The sequence below is a fragment of the Salvelinus namaycush genome, chromosome 1 (genome assembly GCF_016432855.1).
Source record: "Salvelinus namaycush isolate Seneca chromosome 1, SaNama_1.0, whole genome shotgun sequence".
Classification (NCBI taxonomy): domain Eukaryota; kingdom Metazoa; phylum Chordata; class Actinopteri; order Salmoniformes; family Salmonidae; genus Salvelinus; species Salvelinus namaycush.
Window position 1 is genome coordinate 34,238,663 of NC_052307.1, and position 12,554 is coordinate 34,251,216.

A 12,554-nucleotide genomic window follows, 5' to 3' on the forward strand; every position below is an offset into this window, starting at 1 on the left:
GGGACAATATATCTATCCACTAGCTAAATACAAGGGCTCATTAGAGTCACTGTGATGGAATCAGGCCATAGTGTCAGTTTGGACCAACTGTGTTCACTGTGTCTTACTCAGAGCTGTCACTGCCTAAGGGAGACATGCAAGCTGAAGCTTAGGTATGGGAGTGAGAAGGGGAACTCTCGCTGTGTGTGTGTGTGTGTGTGTGTGTGTGTGTGTGTGTGTGTGTGTGTGTGTGTGTGTGTGTGTGTGTGTGTGTGTGTGTGTGTGTGTGTGTGTGTGTGTGTGTGTGTGTGTGTGTGTGTGTGTGGTGTGGTGTGGTGGGGGGCACCGGCAGTGTGTTGACACCTGGAATTTTGTCTCTGTTTGAACAGTTGCGAGACAACAATACCATCCTCTGAATACACTCACTACAGATGAGTGAACATGGCACACAGAGACACACAACACTATTTGCTCTAGAGGCAGCGCTCATACAATACAGTCAACCAATCATTCATTCTCGTTACCTACAGTCTGAAGAAGTTCAGCCCTCACATACTGGTGTTCCTATAGAGACTGACTGTGTAATAGGATGAATAGATGGTCACTCATCAAGAGGGTTGGCATCCTTTTATTTCAACGTGTGGTTTCAATCTCACATGTCAGATAAGTTCACCCTAGGCCCAAATATAAGTGTATGAGATAACCTTGATTTTGCCTCTGATAAGAATACGAATTTGGGATTGATTAGACTTTGAAGTTCACCACTTTGCGAAATTCAGACCAGCTGCATTGAAAGTATGATCTAAATAACTTCTCTCTAGCTAGACATTTTGACTGAAGAGTGCATCTGGTTTTAGACAGACTATTTGATTTGAGAGAGACAGCAGAGGCAGAAACCATAAGGGTTGTTCCACCAATTTGTAACCTTTTGAGAAGTGTAACTTGGTCAAAAAAACATTTGACTTCACCTCATTTTAACATTCTGTCATAAAGAGCACATGTTCAATTTATTCACAAAACACGTCTTCCCATCTCAAGAAGTTAAATAAAAAAATGACTATAGTAAGTACCTATAAGTGGCAAATAAAAACAGGATTGACCGACCGTAACAGGGTTAATGATCTCATCTTAAATCAGGAATAAATTCCCTCATGAGGGGGAATGGAAGCTTGTGTGCAAGCTTCACAAAAAAAATGAAATTGCTAAAACCTTTTTGGCCTGTCCATCTATTGGTAACAGGGTCGACGTGTTATGTTTGACCCGCAGTTTTCCACCTCAAAAGAACACAAAATGTCCAAAAAGAGAAGAAACAGCTCACCTGCTTTTACACTATGATTTGACTATCAAATGTTCAATGTATTTTTTTGACAAAAAAAAAATGAATATTTTCACCATATTAAAATGAGAGTTCAGTGCACATTACAGGGTTGACCTTAAAAAGAGGGACATAAATACACGAATCATTAATCACATTGCAGAAATAATCATCTTCAGAAATTACTGAAGCAACAACATAACTAGGGCTTGACAATGATGGGGAAACTTGGAGAATATTTTTGATTAAGTGGGTTGAAATCTTCCTAGAAGTGACACAGGGTTGACATAGGGACATGTTGAATTTTGCCACTTTAGCAATCCTTTATTCATATAAAAAAAATCAGAATAATGGAATTTTCCATGTGTTCTATAAAATACCACTTCATTTAATATAACAGTCATTTAAAATTCAAAATTGCTCCACAACTTCTACTTAAAATATCAAAGGGACGCAAAAAGACTCTTTTCGTGGAACGATCCATAGCAACTAAGTGAAGGGGGGAAAATGTGCATACCAGGCCAATAATGGCAAGTAGCAGGGCCAACGCTCATTCCTTGCCAAGGCACCTTCTCCTGTGCAACACCATGATTGTGACATCACCGCCAAGCTCTCCCAGCACGCAAACAAATGGAATCCAGCTGCAATAGCGGTATGCGCGTTATTAGCGGTGCGCCATAATTGCGATGTACTTTTCTGCTCCGGGGTTACCGGGTGTATGTTTATTAACCGCGCACACGCATGCAATAGGACAAACGAGATTGGAGCAGAGCAGAAGCGGTGGTGGTTCAAACGAGTTTGGCCTCCCTTGGTGCGCAATGTGCTTTATTTCTTTGTTATTGTTTTAAAGATTGGCATTATGCTGTGCTTAAATTCGGGTATGAATGAGATGAGAGGTTGATGTGAAGCATGTAGAGAGAGGCATTCCTCGTGTTTTTATTTGGAAATAAAGCAGGAGTTGTGTGATTGCTTAATGGCCCTGATGAAGGATGTGTTTTACCATCTGGTTTGCTTTCCAGTGTGGTCACTGTTGGAAAGAGTAGAGCTCTGCATTGTGTCCTGTTCTGAATGAAGCTCAACATAGAGGTCAGAGTCATGGAAGTTGAAGTTAACATTGGTTTTGTTTGACTGTTTGTTTGTGTTTATGAGAGAGAGTGTGTAAGTGAGAGAAATAGAGAGAAAGAGAGAAATAGTGTGTGTATATGAGAGAGAGGATGCCTCCTCTCTCTCGCTCTCTCTCTCGCGCTCTCTCTCTCTCTCTCTCTCTCTCTCTCTCTCTCTCTCTCTCTCTCTCTCTCTCTCTCTCTCTCTCTCTCTCTCTCTCTCTCTCTCTCTCTCTCTCTCTCTCTCTCTCTCTCTCCCCCTCTCTCTCTCTCATGGCTGTCAGAATGGTAAGCCAGTGTGGACTTGGCGTCTAATTGAGGAGCAGCTCCACACCCTGTCATTAATCACTGGGGCTGTCTGCCCAGGACCCCACAGTGACATGCAGCCAGGCAAGCAGGCAGGCAGGCAACACAGCTCTCTTTCAGCCTGAGAGAGAGGCTACAATCTCCCTTGTTGTGTCCCAAATGGCACTCGACTCCCTTTATAGAGCACTACTTTTGACCAGGGTCCAAACGGTTCTGGTAAAACTTAGTACACTATGTAGGGAATTGGGACGCAACTGGGACTCTGCCAATCAGGAAGCAACCTCTGTCTGTCTGTCCCTGTCCCCACCACACCCAGGACGTAGGGACAGGACAGGGAGATCAATCTATCTCAGGTGTGGGCCCTCCTGGGAGGACAGCAGCTGGAGACTTTATGAACTGCCCTTCTCACCCCCCCTCCTCCTCCTTGCCCAGCCAGCCTGCAGAGCAGAGGCGACAGAAATGGAGAATCTGGGTGTTGACTCAGCTGGAGCAGTGAGAGGGGAGAAAGATAGATGGAGAGTGAGATTGATGAGAGTACTTGGATGGAAAGAATAGTGAGGCTTTTGATGAACGAGTGTAAATAGCGACAGCGGAATTAATTCCTCCCTGTGGACAAGATTGAAAGTTTTGCCCTCAGTTTGACCTCTGGTTCTAGGCCCCTCTCTAATACACTAGCGTGAGGCTGATCTGTCACAAGTATTTTAAGGGCCAGTGCCAGCTTCACCCAGGACATTAACATCATATTTAAACTCTTACTACTACATTTACACAGGGACCCAGATATATCCTTCAAAGTCAATAGCCATGTACAACATGGCAAAGAGTAATAAATAGTACAGTACTCAGTCAAATATATAATCTTTACTTCTACAACAGACCCATAGGTGGCAACACAAACCAGGATATGACCCAATTTAGTGGACCACTTTTAACAGTTTAACATATCTTCAATATAAAAGGTATTCTTATTTACAGGACAACCTCAAAACAACAATTCCTCTGTCCTAGTTTTGATTCCAACCTCTGATCCAACCCTGAAAACAGGTAGAGAACCCAGATAAACCATATGTGTGGCAGACACTCCCCATCCCCGTCTGCTGTGGGCCTTAGCTTGTTCCTGGGGATGAAAAATGTGTCCGCTGGGCATCCCTCCTGATGAGTTCCTGTGCTCAGCTCTCAGGGCAGAGTGATCTTGCTGGTCTGGAGCTGGCCAGCCCACCATGGTTTGGGAGGGTGATCTATTTTGTTAATGGCCCTGTCAAGTGACACCTGTGCTCGCCTCTTGCTCTCTCTCCCCTGTCTGGAGTGCTAATGAACCGAGAGTGCTTCTCTTGCTAGGGGAGTCTGGGTCAATAGCCGCCCCTGAGACAGACTACTGGCCTCTTTACTCCTGGATAAACCTCCTATACTATACACTGTCAGACAGTTAAAGGCTGGAGAAATAAACCATTATTTAACCAAGATCCAAACCACTGGAATTGCTGAACTGTGGTGTTGTTGTTACCTAGGCTTTCATTCTCTTTTCCTGAATATTAGTATCTAACAAATACTAAAAACAGAGAAATCTGACCTCAGATTATACATAATACAGTATTGTATTTATTAACCTACAAAATGCTTTCCCCCACCAGGAGAAAGACATAGATCGCATCCCAAATGGCACCCTATTCCCATAGAACTCTGGTCCATAGTAGTGTCCTACATAGAGAATAGGGTGCTATTTGGGAAGCACATAGCCTTTTTGTTTGCGCTGCCTGGTTTAAAGGCTGTACTCCTCTCTGGGGAGGACAAAATGTCAAGAGCTTTGATTAATATTTCTCTATTTACCGCTTGCATTGTCAGTCCTGGCCTTTGTGCAGCAGGGCCATCCATCAGATAGAGAGGGGAGCCAGGGTTGGCATCTCTCTCTCTAGTCATTATTGAAATCCCACTGACCCAGCAGCCATTCAGAGACAGCTAGCAAGCCACAGTGCTGCTGAGACGGCTATTCTGGCCCGCTAACAAACAAGCATCAGCAATTAAACCCTGCACTCCCAACAGCCATCATTATGGTGGCGGTAGAGGGAGAAGGGGAGGAAGGATGGATAGTTGTCTTTAGAAAGAAGCTAACAGGCTAAATGTGAGTTGACCTGATCTGCCTTCTCTGAGATACTAAAATCCTGTCAACTGCTATTATTTATTCTGAATTATAAACTGGGTAGTTTGCGTCCTAGATGATGATTGGCTGAAAGCCGTGGTATATTGTCTGATATAATACCCAATATATCAGACAATATACCACGGGTATAGGCTGTCCAGGCTGTATCCCAACCGGCCATGATTGGGAGTCCCATAGGGCAGCGCACAATTGGCCCAGTGTCATCCGGGTTTGGCCGGTGTAAGCCTTCATTGTAAATAAGAATTTGTTCTTAACTGACTTGCCTAGTTATATAAAGGTTACACATGACGCAGAAATACTTGTTTGTGATATATGGCCAATATACCACGGCTAAGGGCTGTCTCCAGGCACTCTGCGTTGCGTCGCGCTTAAGAACAGCCTTTAGACGTGGTATATTGGCCATATACCACACCACCTCGGGCCTTATTGCTTAAATATAACACATAGCCATATAGCTGTAGTATATCACTAAATCATTACTATACTGGTCCATAGAGATAACTGCAGTGCAACAGCTAAATGTAATTACATTTAACAGATAAATGACCCTCTTATACCGATGATGAAAACTAGTTTTACGTTAGGGCAATATATAAACATTTAATTAAGACAAAACAACTTCAAATGCAATCAAGTATCATTTATTAAACAAAATAAGACATTTCCCTGTCAGATGGATAGCACTGCCATCGTTGTGGTTTTATTTTGTTTGATTTAATCTCGTCCTCGTTCAATGACAGTCAGCAACCCCAACGGGCTCACACAATAACACTTGAAAAAATATGGCATCTCTGCTTACAAATACAAAATAAATGGCAATTTATTAAGAAGACTTTCACCGTCAGGACATGCGATACTCCCTCAGAGTGTGAATAGCAGACGGAAAAAAACAGCGGAAATGGAAAGACACAGAAGAAATGTTAAAAAGTAGGCTTATTCCTCCAGAAAAAAAAACATCAGTCCATCTTTGCCATGGTGCAAAACTTTATTTAAAGAGTGTATGATAGACATAATGCTATGATTCAAATCATTTTTTCTATTAGAATATTTATGAACAATTCATTTGGATAGTAAACTTCCCCCATTTTGAATGCCAAGCGCTCAGGTGAAAAATAAATACACGTTTTCATTCCTAGGAGGGAGCGGGAAAAAAATCATAATCTAAAATCAAAAAACAATCTAAATTCCACCATCTCATCCAATCAAATTCAAGCTCCTTTCTGTTCCCAGGCAGGTGTCTGGCCCACACACCAATGTCTCTGGGCCTGTACTGCTGGCCAGCCATCACCACTGGGTCTCTTGCCATTGCAATGCCATTCAGAATCCTGTGGCAACAGGTGGTATTCCAGGCAGGCAGGGTGAGGCCCCCTTGTTGTAGTGACTGGCAAAGACCCCCCCTGTCCAGACGGGGCCTGGTTCATCCATCCACTGTGCATGTCTGAGGTGCCTGTTCTGTTGTCTCTGTGTCCTCAAACATCACTGGTAGCCCAGGGCAGAGGCTGAGCCCAGTCTCTGGCTGTAGAGGGCATAGGGGGAGTAGTAGGGCGAGGAGGCCTGTAGAGAATGCATGGACAGGCCTGGGGCTCCGGGCAGGTGGGCCTTAGTGTAGGGGTGGTAGCGGGCCAGGCCTAAGCCAGGTGACCCCCGCAGGGAGAAGGAGCTGGGCATGGTGCCAGGGCTGCCGGGCTGGGGAAGGTGGAGGTGGCAGGAGGCGGCTGAGGAGACAGAGGAGGGGTAGGCAGAGAGGAGCTTACTGTCCAGCCCACCAGAGAGAGCTGTGTGAGTACGCAGGTGGGCCAGCAGCTCCTCTGACGTGGAGAAACGCTTGTCACACGGCCCTCCTACTGACACCCAGTTACAGGCGTGTGGCTGGGGCTCGTTCTGCAGCATGTAGCCGTAGGTGTAGAGCGGGTGGGACAGGGTGGGGGTGGTGGAGGATAGAGAGCTGGGGTGGAGGGAGTGGAGATGGTGAGACGGATACATGATTTGGAAACCTGATTTTAGGGAGGAGGGGTCGTGGACACACGTATTGCAGTTGCTGCCCCCTAGATGGGGGTGGTTGGGATAGGTCAGACAGTATGGGTCCCTGCATAGACCCTGCATGAGGGACGGAGGTGAGGCCCCGGTGAGGGGGCTGGAGCCAGGGTGCTTCCCTGGGATCCCCATCCCTAGACTAGACTTGGTATGATCCAGGAACTGAGAGGGGTAGCCTGCATAGGCGCCCACTATGGAGCCATGGTAGCCCATGGAGGCGGGGGGCATGGGGAAGACGGAGTGTCCTGGTTTGAAGGGGGAGACAGGGGCGATGTGTCCGGAGCCTAGCCCAGGCTGAGAGGACTGTGGGTCAGCCTTGCTATCTGGCCGCGGGCTGCTAGCGGAGCTGGCATTGCTGGAGTTGGCGCTAGCCCGCATGTGACTGGAGTTAGCTAGCTGGGCCCCATCCAGCCTCTCCTTGCTGTGATCAGAGTCTTTCTTCCCTGTGCTGCTGTTGCTGTCTGAGCTGGCCTGGTCTGAGCTCACAGGCTTTTTGTCCATGTGCAGGGCCTGAGAGTGTGATGTCTGCTGCTGTGTGGAGGGGGACTGGGTCTGTCTGTGGGACTGGCCTTGTGAGTGCAGGGGAGGGGAGCTGGAGCTAGGAGAGGTGGAGTGTGGGGGGAAGGAAGGGCAAGAGCCGCCGCTCCCGGATCCACCACTGGGCACTCTGAAGCCAGCTTTGTCTGTAGAACCCTTGGTCAACAGCCCATCCTTGCGGCATTCCCCTCCGGCCTTGTTGTAAGGCTTGAAGCTAGACTTATCCTCCAGAGACTGATGCTGGTCTCCAGACTTGTGGCCGGAGCTGGAGGAGCGTCCGGATGGGTCCTTGTCATTGAGGCTGCCGGAGGAGAGGGAGCCCAGTTTGGACGAGGACGGGGGGTCTGGTTTGCCGATCTGAGAGCAGGTCTGAGCCAGCAGGGCCAGGGGACTCTTCTTAGCATCCAGCTGAGGGGGCGACACACACAGAGACAGGATGAGAGCACCGCCATGTTAAAAACACTCTATATTCACACTCTATACTAGACTTACATTGGATGGTAATTTGGTAAGTATTGGGGTTATTCTGTAATTATTTGGTTACTATTCTGTAACTATTTGGTTACTATTCTGTAACTATTTGGCTACTATTCTGTAACTATTTGGTTACTATTCTGTAGTATTTGTGCTGAGTGTAGTATTTCCACTAGAAATCTATTTCAGCCACTATCATTTAATAGGCCACATAAAATACATGGATGTGATTTCCATCCAATAAATGTCATCACAACGAGGTGCAGTAAAATGTGTTATAAATGTTGGTCATAAATTAGCCCATGAGTCATATATCCGCAGAGGGAAGGAAACATAATTCTGCTCGAGAGTTGTATGTCCCTGTGTATTCAGTATGAAAATCCCCAATAGAAAGAAAGATTTATGACTGCAATGTTGGCACGGGGTAAACAGCATCTGTTCTATTTGGAGAAAACTAAGGAAACGATTGAACTATTTCTGTTTCCTTCTTTTACAGACAATTACGCACAATATCTGAGAGTATCAAGACACTGGCTTATTTATGTAATCTAAAAAAGTCGACTCCCTAATAGGCTACTAATTTGAGAGATTCATTCAATGTAATTCGTTGGCTCATGTTTGTATTATCTAAGAACAAAACTTAAAAGGGAAAATAAATATAAACAGCATTGTAATGTAAACTGTCGACGCGTTAGCGACAATTTGATGCGTAATTCATGATTAATCTCGTAAACTACATGGGATATTTGTAAATATATGTAAATATTTCCAAACATTAACACGGTAGATGATGATTGAACAATTAGACAGTTTTAGAAGATATGCTTCGCTTACCTCAATGCTCACTGGCGCAGACGTCAGGGGTTGGAGATATTCCGGGTGTAGCAAGTGGCTGCTGTGTGCGCTCAACATCTTTAGAATCCGAATGGGCAGCCTTTTAGCCTGGCGTGTTGGATCTGAGGGATAAGGTACGGAAACCAGCGGTCTTTTCGCTCCTCTCTGGGGTGAATTACCGCTGTTGTTACCGGTGCGCTCGGGGGACGGACTGCGTAAATGCGCTTCAGATCCGTGGGGAGAATCGTTCATCTGGATCGAGGCGGCGCAGAGTTCAGGCGAGGGCAGCGAACGTGTAGGTGCAAGTCAAAATACATTTATGTACACACCGTATTATGCGCAAATCAATAATCAATGATAAGTACCCGGTTTGTTTAATCCAAATATACCAACGCTAGCATGGGTTCCCTGAATCAGATGAAATTAGTGTCTTTAAAGAGGGAGATTTATCTCAAATGTCATCATTCCTTGATCCGCTCTTCTGTCCCTTCAAAATACTTTCCTTAGAATGGAGCAGAAAGATCATCAGTAGTCAGTTATCACAAGAACAGAATAAAAAGAAGGACTAAATCGAATATCGCCGTAGAGGATATGGTCAGGCTGCTCCGTCGATGTCCCACTGTCTCTCTCCGTTCACACAACAGCTAGTACCATGCTCATTTCACATACTAAAGATCTAAGGACGAGGAATTTCAAAGCAAGAAGCCGCCGCCCAATAGCGAGTTCCCGCATTCAATAAGGGGGAAGACTCTCCATGTAGAGGCGTGGCCTGCCTATGCCCACACCCTTACACTCTCTGTAGCAATGTTGTAAAGTAGGCCTATGTTCTTTTTTGTTGTAATTATATTGAACCTTTATTTAACTAGGCAAGCCAGTTAAGAACAAATTCAAATTCTTATTTACAATGACAACCTACCCCAGCCAAACCCGGATGACGCTGGGCCAAGTGTGTGCCGCCCTATGGGACTCCCAATCACGGCCGGATGTGATACAGCCCGGATTCGAACCAGGGACTGTAGTGACACCTCTTGCACTGAGATGCAGTTCCTTAGACCGCTGCTCAACTCGGGAGCCCAAGACGTATAGACATATTTTTTATGATATCTGACATTAAGTCGTTTTTTATTGACATAAAAAGTATCTCTATCATAGATAGCGCATAGCCAAACAACAAGCTGATGGTTTCCTGAAGAGGTCATTTTTTTTATATAGCCTATCCATTCCCATTGTAAATAAATTAAGTGCATTCGAAATAACAGCCCTATGTTCATGTCTGGGTACAATTCTGGAATGTTAATGGCTTCATTGCATTGCTGCTAGCTGAATCGCCAATTAGGTAATTTAACTAATCTAATTGCGCAATGAATTGGCTGTATTGTTGGAAAATTAGTCCTGACAGATGCTATTAAGCTCGGGCTGAAATAAATAAACTTTGATGCTCAGGGTACTCTGCTCCTCCAATGGTCATAAATTGTGTCTGGCATGATAGTTCTCATTTCTCTCCCAAGTAACTACATGATGCCACATCACCTCTTGTTCTATCGGCCGTATAATACACGTCATTGTCTCCATTCAGGTTATACATTAGAATGACACGCTTGTGTCTAGAGATGCCTGTCATGACAACACAACTGCAACTGTCTGACAACACAGCCACAAAATGAGTCACTATTCAACAGATTTTATCCAACAAAGAACTATGCATCATGTTATGTTACAACAATCAACATATCAAGTTATTACACATATGGATTTTTCATCCCCTTATTCAGTAATAAAAATGGAAACATTTTGCTTCTCAGGCCAGTTGAGATGAGTAACAAGGCAACCCATCTGTAGCAAATGCACGTGTTCTACAGTATCTCTCTAAAGAACAGCTGCATCTACTGTGCATACGGAATTGATTCAGACCCTTTCCTTTTTTCACATTCTGTTACGTTTCAGCCGTGTTCTAAAATGAAATAAAATCCTCATCAATCTACACACAAACCCAATAATGTCAAAGCGACATCAGGTTTATATACATTTTTGCACATTTATTAAAAGTTAAAAAAACAGAAATGACTTATTTACATAAGTTTTCAGACCCTTTGAGACTCGAAATTGAGCTCAGGTGTATCCTGTTTCCATCCTTGAGACTTGATTTACAACTTGATTGGAGTCCACCTGTGGTAAATTCAATTGATTGGACATGATTTGGAAAGGCACATATCTGTCTATTTAAGGTCCCACAGTTGACAGTGCATGTCAAAGCAAAAACCAAGCCATGAGGTCGAAGGAATTGTCCATAAAGCTCTGAGACAGGATTGTGTCGAGGCACAGATCTGGGGAAGGGTACCAAAACATTTCTGCAGCATTAAAGGTCCCCAAGAACACAACGGCCTCCATAATTCTTAAATGGGAGAGGTTTGGAACCACCAAGACTCTTCCTAAAGCTGGCCGCCTGGCCAAACTGAGCAATCGGGGGAGAAGGGCCTTGATCAGGGAGGTGATCAAGAACGCGATGGTCACTCTGACAGAGCTCCAGAGTTCCTCTGTGGAGATGGGAGAACCTTCCAGAAGGACAACCATCTCCGCAGCACTCCACCAAATCAGGCCTTTATGGTAGGGTGGCCAGACAGAAGTCACTCCTCAGTAAAAGGCACATGACAGCCCGCTTGGAGTTTGCCAAATGGAACCTAAAGACTCTCAGACCATGAGAAACAAGATTATCTGGTCTGATGAAACCAAGAAACCAACTCTTTGGCCTGAATGCCAAGCATCACGTCTGGAGGAAACCTGGCACCATCCCTACGGTGAAGCATGGCGGTGACAGCTTCATGCTGTGGGGATGTTTTTCAGCACCAGGGACTGGAAGACTAGTTAGAATTGAGGGAAAGATTAACTGGGCAAAGTACAGAGAGATCCTTGATTTAAACCTGCTCCAGAGCGCTCAAGACCTCAGACTGGGGCAAAGGTTCACCTTCCAACAGGACAACGACCCTAAGCACACAGCCAAGACAATGCAGGAGTGGCTTCGGGACAAGTCTCTGAATGTCCTTGAGTGGCCCAGCCAGAGCCCGGACTTGAACCCGATCAAACATCTCTGGAGACCTGAAAATGGCTGTGCAGCAACGCTCCCCATCCAACCTGACAGAGCTTGAGAGGATCTGCAGAGAAGAATGGGAGAAACTCCCCAAATACAGGTGTGCCAAGCTTGTAGTATCATACCCAAGAAGACTTGCTGTAATCGCTGCTAAAGGTGCTTCAACTAAGTAGACTGAGTAAAGGATTTTAATACTTATGTAAATGCTATTTTCAGTATTATTCTTTTTTTTATACATTTGCAAAAATGTCTAAAACGCTGCTTTTGCGTTGTCATTATGAGGGATTGTGTGTAGATTGATGGGGGGACGGACGATTTAATACATTTTAGAATAAGGCTGTAACGTAACAAAATGTGGAAATAATCAAGGGGTCTGAATACTTTCCAAATGCACTGTACATGCCTGTTTGTTTCTTAACAACACCATGCTGTTCATTCAACCTTGTTAAACTGAGAACACTAGGCTAGCTGACAGACTCAATGACTCAAGAGAACAATAAATAAGGGATTTTCCTGTGCTGCTTTTAAAAAAAATAATAGGACGTAGAAAGTCTGTGACAGTGCTTATCAAGTGTTGTCAGCAGTGGAGTCCTTGACTATAATGACTAATGCCATTTATCTGCAGTTAAGAGGAAAGGGAGTGGGAAGCTGGCTGGCTGAATGGCTGGCTGGGGGTGGATAGATGAAGTCACTTCTTCTGCCTCACTCAACAGGATCACTGTCTGACTT

General features: G+C 45.0%; 1 protein-coding gene across 1 annotated transcript; it reads right to left on the bottom strand.

Annotated features, from left to right (window-relative positions):
* Window positions 1-5,486: 5,486 nt before the first annotated feature.
* LOC120038598 (zinc finger protein 703-like) lies at window positions 5,487-9,400 on the bottom strand. The gene is made up of 2 exons (XM_038984302.1): window positions 8,741-9,400; window positions 5,487-7,840 (listed from the first exon to the last, which is right to left on the bottom strand). Exons 1-2 carry the CDS (start codon window positions 8,990-8,992, stop codon window positions 6,338-6,340), a joined length of 1,755 nt encoding a protein of 584 aa, XP_038840230.1. The 5' UTR covers window positions 8,993-9,400; the 3' UTR covers window positions 5,487-6,337.
* Window positions 9,401-12,554: the final 3,154 nt, after the last annotated feature.

Bases quoted from the DNA above. Each gene is read 5' to 3' on its own strand.
- LOC120038598 (XM_038984302.1), bottom strand. From the start codon at position 8,992: ATGAACGATTCTCCCCACGGATCTGAAGCGCATTTACGCAGTCCGTCC. The intron at 7,841-8,740 runs GTAAGCGAAGCA...TCGCCCCCTCAG, and splicing joins CTGCGCCAGTGAGCATTGAG to CTGGATGCTAAGAAGAGTCC.